The sequence below is a fragment of the Bombina bombina genome, chromosome 6, assembly GCF_027579735.1.
Source record: "Bombina bombina isolate aBomBom1 chromosome 6, aBomBom1.pri, whole genome shotgun sequence".
Taxonomy (NCBI): Eukaryota; Metazoa; Chordata; class Amphibia; order Anura; family Bombinatoridae; genus Bombina; species Bombina bombina.
The window spans coordinates 956525234-956548066 of record NC_069504.1 but is presented as its reverse complement, the minus strand read 5'-3'; the positions used below and the strand labels follow the sequence as shown (position 1 = coordinate 956548066).

Genomic DNA, 22833 nt, shown 5'->3' with positions numbered 1-22833 from the left:
CACATGTCAGCAATGACTAATCCAGCTTCCTCCAATCACAGCATGGCCTCAGGCAATTACTACCCTGGGGGGAAAGCCGTAATTGGAGGAAACTGGATTAGTCATTGCTGACGTGTGAAGAGAGGATTTCCAGGAGGGGAAAGCTGCTCTGGCTGTGAAAAGAAAAAAAGGTAAGATTTTAATCAAAACAGCTGCTTTGTAAACTTTGATGAATGAAAGTGCCCCTGTTTTTAATAGTATTTTTAAAAAACGGGCTTTCATTCACCAAAGTTTACCTTCACTTTAAGGGTTATACTTTCTATTTACATAAAATAAAGCATGTTATTTATTTCCATACTTAACAGTTAAATATCATACTTATGAAGAATAGTATACTTTTGTGAAGAAGATGACAAGACAAGGACAGCCTGCACCTGATTGTATAAAATTGCTGGGAACATAAAACTTCAATAACTGTATAATTGTGAATTTATTTAATATAGGGTTTGGTATTACAAAGAAAACAATAAATTACTTTGTTCACTTTGATATGGAGAGATTGACAGGTTCACATGCTGAAAAATACATATTAATATAATTTTGCAAAGATGTTTTCCCTTTTATTTAAAAAACAAACAAAAAACTATCCTTAGTAAACTTTTCCTGCCAACAAATATTTAGCAGCTAATGACCCCATTAATAATGGATTTGTTAATCTACATTACTTAAGTTTTGTAAAGGAGGCTGGATAACCTGTAACTGAGATATACAGTATGTTCACAATGATTTTGTAGCTATGAGCCTATGCAAATACACACTTGTGATGTGAAAGTTATTAACATTTATTTTGTAACTATATTAAAAAAAAATATTTAAAAATAGGATTTATTATTTTTGTAGTTATATGATTGATATATATATATATATATATATATATATATATATATATACCATAATATATACACTGTAAGCAAGATTCAGATGCTTTAAAATAAAAGACACCTATTAAAGACTGGGATTTCAGCACTCTTTTAAAATAAATAACCAACACATCTTAAATTTGAAACAGAGTTACGTTTTATTCACACACCGTGTCGTGTTAGGGCTCAAAAATTTAACACCATCCAGATACACTGGAAATAATTTATATTGTGATTAAATAACTACTTTTTTAAAGTGCCAGTGAAATACAATATAAAACATTTAATGATTTAAAATTACAAAGAGTTACTAGGACCAGTCCTGGTGAAATGACAAGCTGATTGCAAAAGTAAATGCCTCCTAGTTGAACACAAATATATGATAAAGCATGCTACAATCGAGTAAGCACAAGAACAAGAACCTCAACAAACGATGTATCAGGCCCATAAAGGCTTTAGTAAAACTGATATCGATAAAAGAGGTTTACCAATCATTGTGCATAGTCACCCGTCAATTCAAAGCATTTAACATGTGTGAGTAACACATACAAAATAAAAAGTGCACACTGTAACATATTATTAATACACAGCATTAATCATACAAAAAGGAAAACATATTTGCAATGCCATATTAGAATTTAGTTGCATAGGCGGATTCAACAATGGAGTAAGCCCTTATAGCTCAATCATGCTGAATAAGTAGTTCAGTATATTAGCAATCTATTGCATGCTATTTGAGATAGTTGTAAATAATCCATCCAATATATATTATTCTCTTTCAGATAGATTAGATTGTCATGCAAAAGCCAAAGCCTCCAAAACAAGGTTATATAGGAAAGATCTGTCACGGGTATGCAGTGAAGACCTTAAGATATGCAGAGTCTAGCCATAACAGGAAAGAGGTCAAAGCCAAGGAGAGAAAAAAAGATATAAATGCAGGAGGATATCCTTTTTTAAAAGTAATACCCCTCTGTCAACTGCATCTATCTATATTGCAAAGCAGGATAGGAAGCAAAGGTCATAAGCAACAAAAGTATTATACATTAGTTGAAATTGTAATGACCAAACAGCGATGCAAGAGGATACTTTGTTTGCATAGTTGTACCCCTCTGTCAACTGCACCTATTTAGGTGTTTGGCGATATTACCAGACTTTGGAATTCCATCTGGAACTGCTTCGTTGGCATAATATCCAATATCCAAACCAGGCTTCAATAACTTTTAAAGAGACTGCATCTCGCTTGACCAAGTTGGAGCTTTTCCGAAGACAATCAACACGCTAGGGCTTTTCCGCCATGCAAATAAATGAACCAGCATGTCAGCCAATGCCGACGCGCGTTTCACCCCCTCATCACAAGGGAGACAGGGTTTCCTCAGGGCTTGATAGTTTCAGTAGATACTGTGAGTACTTTTATATCCACATAAGTTCCGCCCATATTTGGAGGTGAAAGTTTTATGAGACAATTGTTAATAACTAAACGGAAAAGACATGTTAAATTATGAAGAAAACAATTGCACATCGTCTTAACCCCTTAATGACCGGACCATTTTTCAATTTTCTTACCCTTAATGACAATGGCTATTTTTACATTTCTGCAGTGTTTGTGTTTAGCTGTAATTTTCCTCTTACTCATTTACTGTACCCACACATATTATATACTGTTTTTCTCGACATTAAATGGACTTTCTAAAGATACCATTATTTTTATCATATCTTATAATTTACTATAAAAAATATATAAAATATGAGGAAAAAATTGAAAAAAACACACTTTTTCTAACTTTGACCCCCAAAATCTGTTACACATCTACAACCACCAAAATACACCCATTCTAAATAGTTTCTAAATTTTGTCCCGAGTTTAGAAATACCCAATGTTTACATGTTCTTTGCTTTTTTTTTGCAAGTTATAGGGCAAAAAATACAAGTAGCACCTTGGTATTTCCAAACCACTTTTTTTCAAAATTAGCGCTAGTTACATTGGAACACTGATATCTTTCAGGAATCCCTGAATATCCCTTGATATGTATATATTTTTATTTAGAAGACATCCCAAAGCATTGATCTAGGCCCATTTTGGTATATTTCATGCCACCATTTCACCGCCAAATGCAATCAAATAAAAAAAATTGTTGACTTTTTCACAAATTTTTCACAAACTTTAGGTTTCTTGCTGAATTTATTTACAAACAACTAGTGTAATTATGGCATAAATGGTTGTAAATACTTCTCTGGGATCCCCTTTGTTCAGAAATAGCAGACATATATGGCTTTGGCGTTGCTTTTTGGTAATTAGAAGGCCACTAAATGCCGCTGCATTATGCCCAGCAGTGAAGGGGTTAATTAGGGAGCTTGTAGGGAGCTTTTAGGTTTAATTTTAGCTTTAGTGTAGTGTAGTAGACAACCCAAATTATTGATCTACGCCCATTTTGGTATATTTCATGCCACCATTTCACCGGCAAATACGATCAAATAAAAAAAAAAAACTTAAAATTTTCACAATCTTGGGTTTCTCACTGAAATTATTTACAAACAGCTTGTGCAATTATGGCACAAATGGTTGTAAATGCTTCTCTGGGATCCCCTTTGTTCAGAAATAGCAGACATATATGGCTTTGGCGTTGCTTTTCGGTAATAATATGGTCGTTAAATGCTGCTGCGCACCACACTTGTAATATGCCCAGCAGTTAAGGGGTTAATTTGGTAGCTTGTAGGGTTAATTTTTTACTTTAGTGTAGAGATCAGCCTCCCACCTGACACATCCCACCCCCTAATCCCCCCTGACCCCCCTCAAACAGCTCTCTTCCCTCCCCCACCTCACAATTGTCACCGCCATCTTAAGTACTAGCAGAAAGTCTGCCAGTACTGAAATAAAAATATATATATTTTTTTTTCATACAGTCTGCAGTGAGGGATCCCACCTTACCCCACAACCTCCCTGATCCCCCCCATACATCTCTCTAACCCTCCCCCTCTACCTATTTGCTGCCATCTTGGGTACTGGCAGCTGTCTGCCAGTACCCAGTTAGCCCCCCAAAATATATATTTTTTTACTTTTTTATATGAAATATTTGTTTTCTGTAGTGTAACTGCCCCCCTAAATGATCTACATCCTTCCCCCTCCCAGATCCCTTACTAAAGAACGGAGATCCCCCTGCATCTACAGCGGTCTTTTTTTTTCCCACTTGCCTGCATATTTTGCATGCGCGCGCTCCCGCCCCCCACCCCCCCCTGGTGGGATCATATAGCCATAAGCTGATCCCACCAACCAACGAATGTGTTAAAATCAATGGCCGATGCAGAGAGGACCACAGAGTGGCCCTTTCTGCATCGGTATGTAAAATAGGGGATTGCAGTGATGCCTCAATATTGAGGCATTACTACAATCCCTTTTAAGCAGCTGGAAGTGATCATGATCGCTTCCAGCACTTCAGACAACAGAGGACGTGCCACAATATCTAATAAAAGTCCATATTTACAACATTTCTTTTGCTCACTAAATGGATTAGAAGCCATCCTGAAAGGAATTACAACAAGCTTCCTTAAAGGAAACAGGCCATATTGTGTATTTTATTCATGCCACTTATACCAATGGTAGAGAGGTTACAACCCCATCCAACAAACACAATTATCCAAAAAAAAAATTCCTATTCTAATACCCTTTAAAAAAAACACCAGAAAATTAAAAACCCTAATCTATAATAAACTACCAAGGGCTCTTTAAAGGGCCTTTTGTGGGCCCTTAAAATGGCATTTTGTGGGCCCTTAAAAGAGCCTTTTAACTAAAGATAACAGCTATTTTCCTACAAAAGAACAACAAACACCCCCTAACAGTATACAAACCCCCACTCCCCAAACTCACAAAATAAAAAAAAAGTAAAACCGAATCTACCCTTTGCCCTAAAAAAGGCATTTGTATGGGTATTGCCCTTGAAAGGGCATTCAGCTCTTTTGCTATCCATTAAAAATAAAAAATGGCTATTCTAAAAAGAAAAACCCACCCCAAAACAAAAACAAAAAATTACACAAAATAACAAACGAATTATCAAAAATAATAAGTATTCCTATTCTAATACCCATTTAAAAAAAAAAAAAAAAAAACACTCCACAATAATAGAAACCTAATCTATAATAAACTACCAATAGCCCTTGAAAGGGCCTTTTGTAGGGCATTGCCCTAAAGAAATCAGCTCTTTTTCTTAAGAAAAATACAAAGACCCAAATTACAAACCTCACCCCCAAACCCACAAAATAAAAAAAACTATCTAAAAAAACTTAATCTACCCATTGCCCTGAAAAGGGCATTTGTATGGGCATTGCCCTTAAAAGGTCATTTAACTATTTTTCTTGCCCTTAAAAGGGCATTTAGCTCTTTTAAGAAATGCCCAACCCCTAATCTAAAACAAAACCCACCCAAAAAACCTTAAAAAAACTAACACTAACCCCTCTTTAGGTACTCACAGTTGCTGAAGTCCTGCTTGAAGGATCTTCATCGCAGCGGCTCCATCTTCATCCAGGTGGCTCCATCTTCATCCTTGCCAATAGGAATGCTCCATTGCATTGAAGATTCAGTATACGTCGGCAACCGTATGAAGAGAATGCTCTGCACCAGATGTCTTCAGGATGGACCCGCTCCGCGGCGCCGGGATGAAGATAGAAGACACCGCCGGGATGAAGATAGAAGATGCCACTTGGATGGATGAAGATCCTCGCCGCCTGGATTAGGACTTCTCGCCGTCGGATGTCCGGACTTCAGGAACTGTAAGTGGATCTTCAGGGGTTAGTGTTAGGAATTTTTAAACTTTTGTTGGGTGTTTTTTTTTTAGCTTAGGGTTTGGGCTTTTCTTAAAAGAGCTAAGTGCCCTTTTCAGGGCAATTAAAAAGAGCTAAATGCCCTTTTAAGGGCAATGCCCATACAAATGCCCTTTTCAGGGCAATTGGTAACTTAGGTTTTTGTTAGAGTTAGGTTTTTTTATTTTGGGGGGTTGGTTGGGTGGTGGGTTTTACTGTTGGGGGTCTTTGTATTTTTTTCAGGTAAAAGAGCTGTTTAACTTAGGGCAATGCCCTACAAAAGGCCTTTTTAAGGGCTATTGGTAGTTTATTGTAGGCTAGGATTTTTTTTTATTTTGGGTGGGCTTTTTATTTTTATAGGGCTATTAGATTAGGTGTAATTCTTTTTTATTTTTGATAATTTCGTTTGTTATTTGTTAGAATTTAGTGTTTGTTATTTTTTGTAATTTAGTATTTTTTATTTTTTGTAATTAGATACTTTGTAATTTGTATAGGAGTGTTAGGATTTTTTAATGTGTATTTTTTTTCTTTAATTGGTAGCTAGTTTATTTTTTGTTTAATAGCTATATTTGTTTAAATTTAGTTTTTTAATTTGACAGGTAAGTTTTAATTTAATTTAAGATAGGGAAATTGTAATTTTAATATAAAGATAGGGGGCGTTAGGTTTGGGGGTTAATAGTTTAATTTAGTATATTTTGTTGTGGGGGGCTCGTAGTTTAGGGGTTAATAAAATTATTATAGTGGCGGCGGTGTTGGGGAGTGGCAGAATTAGGGGTTAATAACTTTTTATAGTGGTGACGATGTTGGGGAGCGGCAGAATAGTGGTTAATAAATGTTATTAGTGGCGGCGATGTCAGGAGCAGCACATTAGGGTTTAATAAGTTTAATATAGTATTTGCGATGAGGGAGAGCCTCGGTTTAGGGGTTAATAGGTAGTTTATGGGTGTTAGTGTACTTTGTAACACTTTAGTTATGAGTTTTATGTAACAGTTTTGTTGCGTAAAACTCATAACTACTGATCTCAGATGGCGGTATGGATCGTGTCATTATAGTGTGTAACGCAAGCTTTTTAGCTTCCCCGCAGAACTCGTAATGACTGCACTATGGAAGTCCCATGAAAAAACAACATTTTTTACGAGGGTGGCACTGACGTTGCCTTACAGGTTTAAAGGCTTGCGGTACAGCTATACCGGCAAGACTTGTAATGGCTGCGTTGCTGTTTTAATGCTGAAATTACCATTTTTTCAGCGTTAAAAGACAAACGCACAACTCTTAATCTACCTGTAAATTTGCAAATCAGATTTAGGCTGAACGTTTTTTACTTGATCAATATGTTCTGGTAGAAAGTTCTGATAATTATCTGCAACAACTATATTTAGGGAAACTGTAGCTGAGAGATAAGGATTTCCATTGTCCTTTACCATAATCACAACCTTTTGCATCAATAAATCTTTCTCATGAAAGTTACATGTAGTCCGGATTTCACCTGTACAATGATCAATAGTGAAAGGGGATGTTTCTGAGGTTTGTAAGAAGTAATATGAGAGCCATAAATTGTGTCCAGAATCAGCATCCACTGCTACCACTTTAGTTATTAAAGAGTCTTCTGTAGAAGAAAGAGGAACCATCTCTATCAAAGCCGGACCAGTTTCACTTGCTAATGTTGGGTAGAGGATTTCTGGTGCATTGTCATTCTGATCTACAATATATATTTTAAGTGTTGCATTGCTGCTTAGAGATGGGAATCCACTGTCCCTGGCCATTATTTGGATAGAAAATTATTTCAGTTTCTCATAATCGAATGACCGCTGAGAATATACAACTCCCATTACAAGGTTTATAGATAGGTAAGAGGATACCGAGATATACTCATTGTTTGAATTTAAAATAGAAAAAACAAGCTTTGCATTTTCTTCACTGTCCATATCAGAGGCGTGTATGCTATAGAAAGAGGTACCTGGGATGTTGTTTTCTGGGATGTAGACAACAAAATAATTATTTTCAAATAATGGAAGATTTTCATTTATATCAGATATTTTCAAGGTAATTGTTTTTTTAGTATACATCGATGGAATTCCTTTGTCAGTCACCAGAATTGTAACATTATAACATGGATTTTTTTCCTTATCCAAGTCGCCTGTTATAATAATTTTATAATAGTTACCTGTAATAATCCAAATAACATTCATCAATTAGTTTGATGTTGCCTGTATTAACTTCAGATTACTTAATGACTTAAAACCCATATACCTTGATAGTAGGAGTTATAATATTGTTGTATGCAATCTCAATATCATACAGTGATTGATACTGGGGTTTGCATGTTAACATTAGCATAGATATATAATGGAATACGAATAGATTCTCAGTAAGTTAGCTGTAAGTAAAAAATAGATAAAGCGCTATAATATAAAAAGTCAAAGTTGGCAATGCAGACCCTTACCAGGCGAAGACTAAGGCTATTGGTATAGAATGGTACTTTGGAGTAGTCTGGGAGAGCAGTTGCAAATCTGTGTTCCCTCCTTGTCAGCGTGCAGCAGCTGATTCTCTGACCATTAGTGTGGAGCGTGGTGAACACGGAAGTGGAGCGGAGATCAGCTGTCGGTGACGTCACCCGCCTTACAGCTGAGAGTCTGAGCTGAACGGAGTCCTCGATACTAGTGGGGACAAGTTAGATGGTTAACCAGGTTAGGTAGGGTTGACCTGTATGCTTCCCTTAGCGAAGTAGGATGTTATGGCAGAGAGGAGCTCTGCTATAAAAACGAGTGAACAAGAGATCCATGAAACCTAATGGGCTAGTATCAACAGGATTAACGAGCAATACCAAGCAATGAATGTTAGCAAGGGTGTGCCTTATAAAGAAATCAGGAATGAAAAAGATGCTAAGGATGAATAGCCCTTAAAGGTACAGAGAATGTTACAGAGGGCCCCCTCAAAATGAACCACTCCGGGGTTCAAGGATTAGGACGGTCCGGGTTCCGTCAGTGGAAGAGAGAAACTAGGCGAGGGGCTGACAAATTAACGGAAGGTTCCCAAGAGTCATCCTCAGATGGGTACCCCTTCCAGTGTACAAGATACTGCAAGCGGCCAGAAATTCTGTTTGAGTCCAAAATTTTCTCCACTTCAAATTCACTGACGGGAGAGATAGGAACCTGGAGAGTAGAATTAGGTGACGCCGCCCTTAGTTCTTTATATGGTTTTAGTAGGTTCACATGGAATGTGGGATGAATTCTATACGTATCTGGAAGATCCAAAGTTACTGCATTAGAGTTGATAACGGTTTTTATCGGAAATGGACTGATGAAAAATTTATTTAGCTTTCTAGATGGTGTGGTGAGACATACATTTTTCGTTGACAACCAGACTAGGTCTCCAATCATATAGTTCGGTGCTGGTCTCCTCCTCAGGTTGTAATATACTTTCTGTCTGTCCTGGGCACTTTTGATGTTATCGGCCAAAATGGAGAAAGTTTCAGCAATACTATTAGTTGTGTCATTGACAACTGGACAGTGACTTTCTTGTTGTGGATTTACATGAAAGACTGGGTGGTACCCATAATTTGCAAAGAATGGTGTGGTTTTGATTGAAGAATGATACGTATTGTTATGTGCAAATTCTGCTAGGGGTAGAAGGGAAGTCCAGTTGTCTTGATTTTGGGAATTGAAACATCTGAGGTATTCTTCCAACCACTGATTAGTCCTCTCCGTTTGGCAGTTTGTCTGAGGATGGAAAGCAGTGCTCAAACGTCGTTCTATACATAAGGAGGCACAGAGTTCTTTCCATAATCGCTAGGTAAATTGGGTAACCTCTATCAGTGGTTATAGACAGAGGTAGACCATGTAATTTTATTAAATTGTTGATCAATAACGTGGCAGTTTCTAGAGAGGTAGGCAATTTATGAAAGGGAATAAAATGTGCCATTTTAGTAAAGAGGTCTACGACCACCATGATAGTATTGTTGTTATTCGATTTTGGTAACTCTACGATAAAGTCTGCAGCTATGTGAGACCATGGTTTTTCAGGAATGGGTAGTGAAAGTAAATAACCTATTGGTTTGTTTTTTTCATATTTACAAGTAGTGCAAATTTCACATGATTGTATGTATCGTTTAATTTTGGTGACTATTTGTGGCCACCAATATGATCTTTTAGTAAGTTCTACTGTCTTTTGAATTCCTTGGTGGCCAGATAATTGTGAGTCATGCATGCTTTTAAGAATATTTAATCTGAGTGTTGGGGGAACGTACAGTTTATCAGATTTATAGAACAATCCATCAGTATTTTTAGTTAACATATGTTTTGGCATTGTTGTGTCAGTTTGTTGCTCAATCTGGAATTGTGTTCCTTCATTAAAAGCTAACCCTAAAGTTTCTTGGAAACAGCTTTCTGGAATAATTGTTCCAGATGGTGTGGGAATATTAGGCTTTTCTAGCAGTCTGGAAAGGATATCAGCTTTGATATTCCTTGATGCTGGCCTATAAGTTATGTTGTATAGGAATCTCGAGAAGAATAAACTCCACCTAACTTGCCTGGATGTTAAGGTTTGGTGAGTCTTAAGATATTGGAGGTTCCTATGATCTGTGTAAATTTGTATAGGTATTTCTGTACTCTCTAGGAGGTGCCTCCAATGTTCCAGGGCTGATTTCATAGCAAGCAACTCTTTTTCTCCAATATGATAATTGAGTTCAGAGGCAGTTAAGACCCGGGAGTAGTATGCTATAGGGTGTATGGGTTCTTGTGGAGAGGGACGTTGAGATAGAATTGCACCTATGGCATAATGGGAGGCGTCAACCTCTAATATGTATTGTAGTTCCGGTTTTGGGAAGGACCGTATGGGTGCTGTCGTTAAACAAGTTTTTAAGAATTGAAAGACTTCATTAGTTTTATATGTCCACAGGAATGGTGTTTTAGTTTTTGTCAACTCTGTGAGTGGTTTAGTAATGCTAGCAAAAATTTTTATGAATTTGCGGTAAAAATTTGAAAAACCAAGGAATTTCTGTACATCCTTTTTTGTTTTAGGGATAGGCCAATTTAATATAGTCGAAACTTTATCAGTTTCCATGGATATTCTATGAGGTGTAATGTGATAACCCAAGAATGTTATATCCTGTGTGTGGAATATATATTTTTCCAATTTCACATATTTCACATAGTCTGGAGAGCACTGCTCTAACTTGTTTTATGTGATCCTGGGTATTGGATGAATAAATCAGTATATCATCTAAATAGATCACCATGGAAGTATCTAATAAATCTCTCAATATATTGTTTATAAACCTCTGAAAGGTTGCTGGGGCTTTACAGGGCCCAAAAGGCATAACGGTATATTCATACAATCCATAGCGAGTTCTAAAGGCAGTGAGCCATTCATCACCAGGTCTTATCAGATTGTATGCTCCCCTTAAGTCTAGTTTAGTAAAAATAGTTGCTCCTTTTAGCCTTTCAATAAGCTCTGGGATTAGGGGGAGAGGATAATGATTTTTAATGGTCCTCTTGTTTAGCTCCCTATAATCCACGATTGGACGTAAGGTATGGTCTTTGTTCCTGACAAAAAATATACCTGCACCTGCTGGTGAGGTTGAGGGTCTTATGAACCCTTTTTGTAGGTTTTCGTTGATGTATGTTTTTAAATCAGCTAACTCAGCTTCAGATAGTGGGAATATGTGGCCGTAAGGTATGTCAGACTCAGGTAGAAGGTCTATCGGACAATCATATGGCCGGTGTGGGGGAAGGCTTTCAGCCTCTTTTTTGCTAAATACTTGTTCGAAGTCTTGGTACTGTGTGGGTATCTTAGTTTCTGTTATTGCTAATAGGGGAACATGCGGAAAGCAAGTGGTTTTACAGTAAGTTGAGGTAAATTGTATTTTATTATCTACCCAGTGTATTGTGGGTTGGTGTAACCTTAACCATTGCAAACCTAGTACAATTGAGAAAATGGGAGAGGAAAGCACATCAAAAGTTATATATTCACGATGTTCGTTATGTGTTGTCACTAATAATGGAACTGTTTGGTGTGTGATGGGTCCGGACTCCAATTGTTTTCCATCAATAAGACGCACTATAATGGGTTTTTGTTTTTTAATGAGTGGTATTTTATTTAACTTAACAAGTGCTGAATCAATATAACAAGAAAATGCCCCAGAATCAATTACTGCTTCAGAGCGGTGGCGATGGTGGTCCCACTGTAGAGAAATGGGAATTAAACAGTTTGTTACTTGTGTATTAGTGAGTGTTATAGTAAACTCTTCGTATTTTATTTTACCCCTTTTTGTTCTTTTAAGTATTGGACAAGTGGGGACTTCATGTTCTTTTGAGGCGCAGTACATGTATAGATGGTTTTTTCTACATCTCACTTTCTCTTCAGAGGTCAACAGTCCTCTGATAGCCCCTATATCCATGGGTTTGTCATTGCCCTTTGTGTTTAGTGGAGATGCTTTAGGTTCCGGGTATCTGGTGTTGGCATCATGGGAAAACTTCTCCTGTTTTCTCTCTCTGATTCTGTGGTCTATTTTTATACTTAACTGCATTAAAGCCTCTAAATCATCTGGCAGGTCAAGTCTGGCAAACTCATCTTTAATGGCTTCTGATAAACCCAGCCTGAATTGGCTTTTTAGGGACACTTGGTTCCAACCTGAGTCCATTTGCCAAATGTTAAACTCTGAAATGTAATCCTCTACTGCCTTTTTGTTTTGTTTTAGATTTCTGAGTATATTTTCTGCAGTTTGTTGTCTATGAGGGTCTTCATATAGGAAGGATAGGGCAGTAAGGAAATTGTCTAAGGAGTTTAGAATTGGATTATTTTGCTCATATAGCGAATCCGCCCATGCTCTGGGTTCTCCTCTTAAATATGAAATTATAGTTAAAACCTTAATTTTATCGGAAAGGAAAGGTTTTCGGCTTTAAAGTGATAAACAATGTACAGGCATTAATAAATTGTCTGAATTGTTTCCTGTCACCACTAAATTTGTCAGGTGGGCTTACAGGGGGTTCTGGTGGGGAGTCAGTGTGAGGTGGTGCAGAACTAATCCCTTCCTTAATTATGTTCCTTAGGGTTTGGTTTTCTACCTGCAATTCTCTTAAACCCTGATTAAGCTGTTCCACCTTTTGCCCAAGTGTAGCCACATAATTAGAGAGCTCCACAGGATCCATTATACCCTTTTTTTATTTGGGCTTGGCATTTCTGTAATAATCCAAACAACATTCATCAATTAGTTTGATGTTGCCTGTATTAACTTCAGATTAGCTAGTAAATGTAGTTAATAAGCACTGTGAATGAAGGTGTGTTTCGTAAATCAAATAATAAGGCAATGACTTAAAACATATATACCTTGATAGTAGGAGTTATAATATTGTTGTATGCAATCTCAATATCATACAGTGATTGATATTGGGGTTTGCATGTTAACATTAGCATAGATATATAATCGAATACGAATAGACGCTCAGTAAGTTAGCTGTAAGTATAAAATAGGTAAAGCACTATAATATAAAGAGTCAAAGTTGGCAATGCAGACCCTTACCAGGCGAAGACTAAGGATATCGGTATAGAATGGTACTTTGGAGTAGTCTGGGAGAGCAGTTGCAAATCTGTGTTCCCTCCTTGTCAGCGTGCAGCAGCTGGTTCTCTGACCGTTAGTGTAGAGCGTGGCGAACACGGAAGTCGAGCGGAGATCAGCTGTCGGTGATGTCACCCCCCTTACAGCTGAGAGTCTGAGCTGAACGGAGTCCTTGATACTTGTGGGGACAAGTTAGATGGTTAACCAGGTTAGGTAGGGTTGACCTGTATGCTTCCCTTAGCGAAGTAGGATGTTATGGCAGAGAGGAGCTCTGCTATAAAAACGAGTGAACAAGAGATCCAGGAAACCTAATGGGTTAGTATCGACAGGATTAACGAGCAATACCAAGCAATGAATGTTAGCAAGGGTGTGCCTTATAAAGGAATCAGGAATGAAAAAGAGGCTAAGGATGAATAGCCCTTAAAGGTACAGAGAATGTCACATTACCAGATGAAGATATTCATTTAAATGGCACTTGGATGTTAATTTGATAATCAACCTCACCATTTATTCCAGAATCTTTATCATGAACTTCTATAAGTGCTGCAACAGTACCAAGTAATGATTTTTCAGGAACTGGAGTAGAAATAGATTTAACTGATATATCAGGTGCATTGTCATTTTCATCTATAACTTGTATAAAAACTTTTGTTTAAAAGACTAGGCCACCTCCATTCTTGCCTTGGACAGATATTTCATAATTTGTTGCTTCTTCAAAAGCAATGTTTCCCTTAGTTTGAATTTCTCCAGTTTTCGCTTCAATGCTAAAGACAAGTACTGGTGTTTTACTTCCATCATAGCTGGTTTCTATCTCAAGTAAAAAGTATTGGTTATCACTAAGCTTATAGTTTATAAATGAGTTACCGCCCACATCTGAATCTTGTGCATTTTGTAAAATAAACCTTGATCCTGGTGCAGCAGATTCAATAATTTTCACTTAATTTTTTTTTTTTTTTACAAATCTTGGAACATTATCATTTATATCTTCAATTTCCACTTTAGCATGAAAAACATTTAAGGGATTCTCAACTTTTGCATCAAATATTAGCATACAAGTAGCTGCTGCTCCACACAATATTTCTCTGTCTATCCTTTCTTTGACATACAAGGAAGTTTCCATTATCTAAATTCACAGTAAAGTATTCATCAGAAATATGTGATACAATTCTTATATTTCTAAATGGCAGATCTTTAATATCTAATCCAAGATCATTTGCAATATTCCCTACTATATATCCTTTTCTACTTTCTTCACGAATAGAAAACTGTAGCTGACTAGACACTGAATGACACAGGTAGGATAATATGACATAAGAAATTATTACTTGCCATTTGATTCCCTTGTATGCCTTTCTTTGATATATTTTCATTTGAGCCATTGTTTGTATTTCCAATCTTACAATGTTTTACTCTAAATCCAAAATAGTGTAATCCAGTAAAAAGCAGAATTCACAGTAAAATAATAGATGCAAAGCAAGAAGAGATTAAAATGTCTGCTACCTCATTAAGATACTGCACTTTGTAATTATTAGAAGTGTCATTGGATCTCTGTTTTCAACTTCTTTCCATATTGGTAAACAGCGGCGCTCTGAGGCACAATTGTGCAACTGCAGCTAAACTTGTGTTTTTTAGAAATAAGCTAATATTTTAAACTTTCAATGGTAGCATATGATACCACAGATGTATCACTTTGCATGACAAGAACTCAAATTCATTTTTATTAGCTCTACTCAATAAGTACTTCAAATAAAATGAAAAACATCCCCCAGCAATACTTTTATACACTTGCAGGACTGTCTGGGAGTTGTAATGAAATATGTAATTGGTAATTTGTGATTTTTTAAATGCCATAACAACCTTTTCTTTTGCGATATATGCTATATTTAACCATTTTAAAAATATGTATTATTATTATTATTTTACTACTACTACTAATCAATCACAATCATCATCCCACAGTATAGACTATCATTTATGTCATAGCATTTACTATAGGCATGAAAAAATACCCTTTCCAATAATATAATCTACTTATGTATCATTTAAATAAAAGTATTTTGCATATATTATGCTGGGATTATAAGCCTTAGTAGTATAATCACTTAATTTGATGCTTTTATTGCACAAATTTAACTTTGTAAAGTTATACTAATATTTAATTTGAATTTCCCTTTTTTGGGGGCAAAATTCCTTTTGCGTTACATCTACATTTATAGACATATAACCATGTAATTAAATATACTGAAAACACAGAACTGTAAAAGATCATCTACAAAATATGTTGAATTAATACACAAGCCTCCCATTTAGTATGATCCATTTTTTCTCACTTACTACAAAAGCTAAAAAACAAATACATAAATATATAATAAGTTCTTGAGAAAATTAAAAAGTTGATAGTTAGTTTTTTTTCCCTATTCTACTAAATAAATGACAAGAAATATTTGCTGTCCTTAAGGGTTATACTTTCTATTTACATAAAATAAAGCGTGTTATTTGTTCCATACTTAACTGTTAAATATCATACTTATGAAGAATAGTATACTCTCTTGTGAAGAACTTGACAAGGCAAGGGCAGCCTGCACCTGATTGTATAACATTGATGGAAACATAAAACTTCAATAACTGTATAATTGTGAAGTTATTTAATATAGGGTTTGGTATTACTTAGAAAACAATAAATTACTTTGTTCACTTTGATATGGAGAGATTTCCATGTGCTGAAAAAATATATATTGATTTAATTTTGTAAATATTTTTTCCCTTTTATTTAAAATTATAAAAAAACAAAACAAATAAAACTATACTTAGTAAACATTTCCTGCCAACAAATATTAAGCAGCTAATGACCTCATTAGTACTGGATTGGTTCATTTACATTACTTAAAGGGACATTAAACACTTTGAGATGGTAATATAAAATAATAAATTGTATATATAAAACAACTCTGCAATATACTTTCATTATTTATGTTGTCCTCTTTGCCTGTAATTCCATTCTGAAATTGTGAGCTTTTCAGTTCCTGTTAGAAATGGAAGTGCAGAACACTGTTAAATCCAGCACAACCATTGGCTGCACACTCTAATGACCTATGTATAACTGTCCCTAATTGGCCACAGCAGAGAAGGTAACACAAGTTTTATAGACACTAAAACTTTACACTTATTTTGTCACTTTTTAAACAACTAATGAAACTTTAAAAAATACATCTACATGTTAGTCATGGACTAATCTTTTCTTTGAATGCATCATTCTATCTAGCATGTATTTAGTGTTTAATGTCCCGTTAAGTTTTGTTTCCCTCTAAATTCAGAGGTATAATGATGCAGAGTAAAAGAGGCTGGATAACCTGGAATTGAGATAGATGCACACAATGGTTTTGTGGCTGTAAACCTATGCACACACTTGTGATGTAAAAGATATTAACATTTATTTTGTAACTATATTAAAAAAAAACATATTAAAAATAGTATTTATTATTTATGTAGTCATATATATATATATATATATATATATATATATATCAACTATCTATAATGTCCTAGAGGTTACATAAATTAATGTTTATTCACAACTGTCAGCGGGGTTGATCACAATATTGCACTTGGCAGTTGGAAATTTCTAAATATCAGCTGATATTGTCAGTGAGTTTTTCCAGTAATCACAACCACAAAATGCCTAAACTGTTATTTTTTATCAGGTATTTGTAGAGCACCAACAGATTCTGCAGCTGTTAATACCTCTCAAACACAAAATCATTATCTCCTAAAAACAACACTAAAGTTTGTTATTGAATCATTAATTTAAAGGTTTCAAAATCCAAAAACTAAGAGGCCAGGATTAATAACAAACAAATTGCTCCTTTTTATTTGTGTGTAGTAATGCTAATAGGTGTTGTATGTAATTAATTTCTTGTGATCTAAAACCATAGAGATACGTGAGTATGTCTATTAAGAAATTTCAATAGAGACATTATTGGTTTAGTGAACAAATGTATTTGTCAGGTTTTTAATTTGGCTCATTTTTATTTGTGTAAAACAGCTAACTATTATTTTAAAAACCTTGACTGAGCATGTAGCATTTGTATCTGTTTGGTGGTTTTTCTGCATGTATTTATATAGGCAAGATTCGTTGTATGGTGTTTTGCCTATGTGCAAAACCAATGTATGATTCTAAAATTTTTAGAATACTTCTTAATAAATGTAAGTGTTTACCAAGGTCTTTCAGGCATAAAGTGTGATTAGTGAAAAATGAGTGTTTGAGTATTGAGAATTTGGATTGTGATCAGAAAACCATATTGGCACATGTTAAGAATGTGGCCATATTTTACCAAACCAATGAAAATGAAAAATGATCCCAGATAAACAATGAAAATATATGGCTGTGATAACATCAATATCAAAAAGGGCTAATCTACAGCCTTACACATGAATTATAAAATTATAGATTGTGATCACCCCAGTATTAAATTATTCTTATATGTTATATACATATTTTAAAAATATTTAGCAAAAATGAGGTAAAACATGTATATATACAAGACTTACCTGCCGAAGATTACAAGTAGAAAATTCCTCTTTGACACTTTCATTTCCAGTTCCTACATCATCAGCATCAATAAGATTCACAGTTGGGACTGTTTGAACTGGCTGTGTTAATGTAAAGTCACTTTCACTTGAATCTAATGCTACACAAAAATTATACGGGTAGGGAAGAGGTAAAGTTCCATTGGTAAATTGTGAGACAAATCTGGGATCAACTTGAGAGTACAGATTTGTGCTAAAAGATCCAAAACTTGCTGAAGAACGTGAATCTCGGGATTTTGAAATAATGACTATAAACACTGTTAATATGAACAAAATTGAAATTAATGCTAGGGCTATTATTAAATAAGTTTGCAAATCAGATTGAGGCTGAATATTTTTTACTTGATCAATAAGTTCTGGAATAAATTTCTGAAAATTATCTGCAACAACTATATTTAGGGAAACTGTAGCTGAGAGATAAGGATTTCCATTGTCCTTTACCATAATCACAACTTTTTGCATCAATGAATCTTTCTCATGAAAGGTACGCGTTGTCCGGATTTCACCTGTACGATGATCAATAGTGAAAGGGGATGTTTCTGAGGTTTGTAAGAAGTAATATGAAAGCCATGAATTGTGTCCAGAATCAGCATCCACTGCTACCACTTTAGTTATTAAAGAGTCTTCTGGAGAAGAAAGAGGAACCATCTCTATCAAAGCCGGACCAGTTTCACTTGCTAATGTTGGGTAGAGGATTTCTGGTGCATTGTCATTCTGATCTACAATATATATTTTAAGTGTTGCATTGCTGCTTAGAGATGGGAATCCACTGTCCCTGGCCATTATTTGGATAGAAAATTCTTTCAGTTTCTCATAATCAAATGACCGCTGAGAATATACAACTCCCGTTACTGGGTTTATAGATAGGTAAGAAGATACAGAGATATCCTCTTTGTTTGAATTTAAAATGGAATACACAAGCTTTGCATTTTCTTCACTGTCCATATCAGAGGCATGTATGCTATAGAAAGAGGTTCCTGGAATGTTGTTTTCTGGGATGTAGACAACAAAATAATTATTTTCAAATAATGGAGGATTGTCATTTATATCAGATATTTCCAAGGTAATTATTTTTTTAGTATACAATGATGGAATTCCTTTGTCAGTCACCAGAATTGTAACATTATAGCATGGATTTTTTTCCCTATCCAAGTTGCCTGTTGTAATAATTTTATAATAGTTACCAGATGAAGATATCAATTTAAATGGCACTTGGATGTTAATTTGACAATCAACCTCACCATTTATTCCAGAATCTTTGTCATGAATTTCTATAAGTGCTACAACAGTGCCAAGTGATGAATTTTCAGGAACTGGAGTAAAAATAGATGTGACTGATATATCAGGAGCATTGTCATTTTCATCTATAACTTGTATTAAAACTTTTGTTTGAGAGACTAGGCCACCTCCATCCTTTCCTTGCACAGATATTTCGTAATTTGTTGCTTCTTCAAAATCAATGTTTCCCTTAGTTTGAATTTCTCCAGTTTTCACATCAATCCTAAATTTTAAAGCAGCATATTCTGAAATGCTTCTGAATGAATATGATATATCAGCATTGGAACCTTCATCCTTGTCAGTTGCATTTACTTGAAGTATTATTGAAGAAATAGGTATATTTTCTTTTATGCTTACTTTATACATATCTTGACTAAATATAGGAACATTATCATTAACATCTGAAATTATAATTTTGATAATGGTAGTCCCAGTTTGAACAGGATTGCCTCCATCATAAGCTGTTAAAACTAATTCATATATATTTTGTTTTTCACGGTCCAAAGGTGTTTCTAAGACAAGTTCTGGTGTTTTACTTCCATCAGAGCTGGTTTCTATCTCAAGTAAAAAGTATTGGTTATCACTAAGCTTATAGTTTATAAATGAGTTACCGCCCACATCTGAATCTTGTGCATTTTGTAAAATAAACCTTGATCCTGGTGCAGCAGATTCAATAATTTTCACTTCATTTATTTTGTTAACAAATCTTGGAGCATTATCATTTATATCTTCAATTTCCACTTTAGCATGAAAAACATTTAAGGGATTCTCAACTACTGCATCAAATATTAGCATACAAGTAGCTGCTGCTCCACACAATATTTCTCTGTCTATCCTTTCTTTAACATACAAGTTTCCATTATCTAAATTCACAGTAAAGTATTTATCAAAAATGCGTGATACAATTCTTAGATTTCTAAATGGCAGATCTTTAATATCTAATCCTAGATCATTTGCAATATTCCCTACTATATATCCTTTTCTACTTTCTTCAAGAATAGAAAACTGTAGCTGACTAGACACTGAATGACACAGGTAGGATAATATGACATAAGAAAATATTACTTGCCATTTGATTCCCTTGTATGCCTTTCTTTGATGTATTTTCATTTGAGCCATTGTTTGTATTTCCAATCTCACAATGTTGTTTTACTCTACATCCAAAATAGTGTAATCCAGTAAAAAGAAGAATTCACAGTAAAATGATAGATGCACAGCAAGAATAGAATAAAATGTCTGCTACCTCATTTAGATACTGCACTGTGCATTATTAGAAGTGTCATTGGATCTCTGTTTTCAACTTCTTCACCATATTGGTAAACAGCGGCGCTCTGAGGCACAATTGTGGAACTGCAGCTAAACTTGTGTTTTCTAGAAATAAGCTGATATTTAAACATTCGATGGTAACATATGATACCACATATGTGTCACTTTGCATGACAAGAACTCAAATTCATTTTTATTAGTTCTTCTCAATGAGTACTTCAAATAAAATGAAAAACATCAAACAATATTTTAAAATCTGTAAAAAGTTTTGTTTTACAATTACTTGCTTACTAATATTGTTTTTATAATCGAATACACCTCTATAAATTATATTTGTAAACAGAGGAAATATATCTAACGAGACAACGCAAACTACAGGGACTGTAAAGGTTATGCAATTTCAAAAGGTAATTACAAAAATAATTTGTTCTTGCTATTATTTCATTGAGTTACTATTAGTAGTCATATTGTGTTCATCAATTACTCACTTTAAATTGCAATGAAACAAAAAATTTAAAATACAAATAATTTTCAACTATTTAGCAATTTATTTATTGAATTACAAATGAATAGTTATAAAAACAACAAGAACATCAAAGAGAGAGAGATAGATACATATACAGTCTCTGGGCTTGATCTACAATAAAATATTTATTCAAAATTACTCTATCCAATATTAGTGAGTGATATTTCAGGACAGACATGCCAATGAAACTTCATGAATGTTAGATTGAGTAATTCTGCATTATGGGCTAGATTACAAGTGGAGCACCTATATGTGCATGTGAGCAATACTGGAATATCACATTTATTTTCATTCATATATGCAAGTTTTACACAAGCAGAATGTAAAACTTTTTATATAAGCAAACTTGCCAGTATTTTATATATTTTGCTTGAAAAAAATAGCTTTCATTAACAATATGTTACATACATAGAAATCTATTTTTTCAGTATACTGATACAAGCAGATATGTTGTTTTTGAATAAAATGAATACCCTTTTCATTCCACAGTATAAACCTACATCATAGGCAAGCTCTTCTAATTTACTTGTAAGGAAAGTGCAAACAGATTTGCTTAATGTGCATACACAAACTGATAACTATTACAAAATGAGCATACACTATTAAACCATGCACATGAACAGAAGTAGTTACCCAAGCACTTATATTATGTTTCTGATAGGATCAGTATTTTATTGACTTTCAAACCACATCTACCAAAGTAAACTGAACCAGTGTCAAACTATGAAAACAAATAACCTATGAAACAAAACTTAAAATACTTGCAAAAAATGAACAAAAAAAAAAAAGAACATTTCAAAATGATTTTATAAGAAGAACTTTATATTGGTAGTATAGTGGCTTCTGGCTAAAACGAACATGGGCCATAAAGGTGTCCTTAAAAAAACAATCCGATCAAAGTGCACATAGAGGAATGACAACTTTGGATAGAAACATATTTACAATGTACATATATTGACAACAATGCTTCTAGTAAGAGTTATCATTGTTTTAGTGTTATAGTTTTCTCTGCACATGCATGTGAAGTATAGCTAGATATTCTCAGTGCACCAACATTTTAAATACTGCAGCTGCTCAGAGCCAGTGGGAACTTTTATAATGTAAGCAGTGATGCAACTTGAGTCATTACCAGGTGATTAAAACAACTCAGACTCTCTGAGCAAGAGCTGTGTGCATGGAACATACTAGTACTCGTTCTCGGTGATTGACAGCCCCTTCAGTCGCGTGATTGGTCACGCGATTGAAGGTGCGGGCATTACACACTCCGATGAGTGTGTAATGATACATACGGGCAACATATCCGCTGCCCGTGTGTAGCGAAGGCGGGCGGACAGCTTCGCGAGTTGAGAAGCTGTTCGCCCGCTATTTAGTACATGGAGCCCTATGTCTGGTATTCGTTTAACATTCTTTTAGGGCTTTAGCCCTTATGTCACTGTTTTTAGATTTGTATTGTATTTCCAACTGCTTGATCTTGCACTGTGATCATCAAAGAATGCTTCCTTGAGGCACTGACCCAGTAACATACACATATGACCTGTCACAACTTCCTCCCCTGAACATGGCAATAAGAACATCAGCCTAAATCGAGACATTAAAAATGTCTTTAGCTCTACAACCAGCAACATAATACAAATTATAGTAATCATTAATAACCATAGTTACCTAGTAATCTGGGTATTAATGATAATGATTATAGTAATTAATAATACCCAGAGTTACCTAGCATTACATCTGATGCAATGAACTGTTCATAATGGATATAGGTTTTCCAAAAAAATAAAATTTAATTAGTTAATGTATCATTTCTTATTCATATAATAACTAATATTAATTAGGCCATTTATTTGCAATTCTGTTGAACCTTGAAATGCTATTATTTTGATTCAATAAATAAAACATATATTAAGAAATATGTAAGAAATGCATGATAC

The 22833-nt window shown here is 34.8% G+C and overlaps 1 protein-coding gene across 1 annotated transcript; it reads right to left on the bottom strand.

Annotated features, from left to right (window-relative positions):
* Nucleotides 1-8671: 8671 nt before the first annotated feature.
* On the bottom strand, nt 8672-20229 carry LOC128664803 (protocadherin gamma-B1-like). Its single transcript, XM_053719606.1, has 6 exons — nt 17794-20229; nt 14204-14368; nt 13927-14056; nt 13750-13821; nt 12043-12464; nt 8672-9409 (listed from the first exon to the last, which is right to left on the bottom strand). The coding sequence occupies exons 1-6, from the start codon at nt 20227-20229 to the stop codon at nt 8672-8674; spliced, it is 3963 nt and encodes a 1320-aa protein (XP_053575581.1).
* Nucleotides 20230-22833: the final 2604 nt, after the last annotated feature.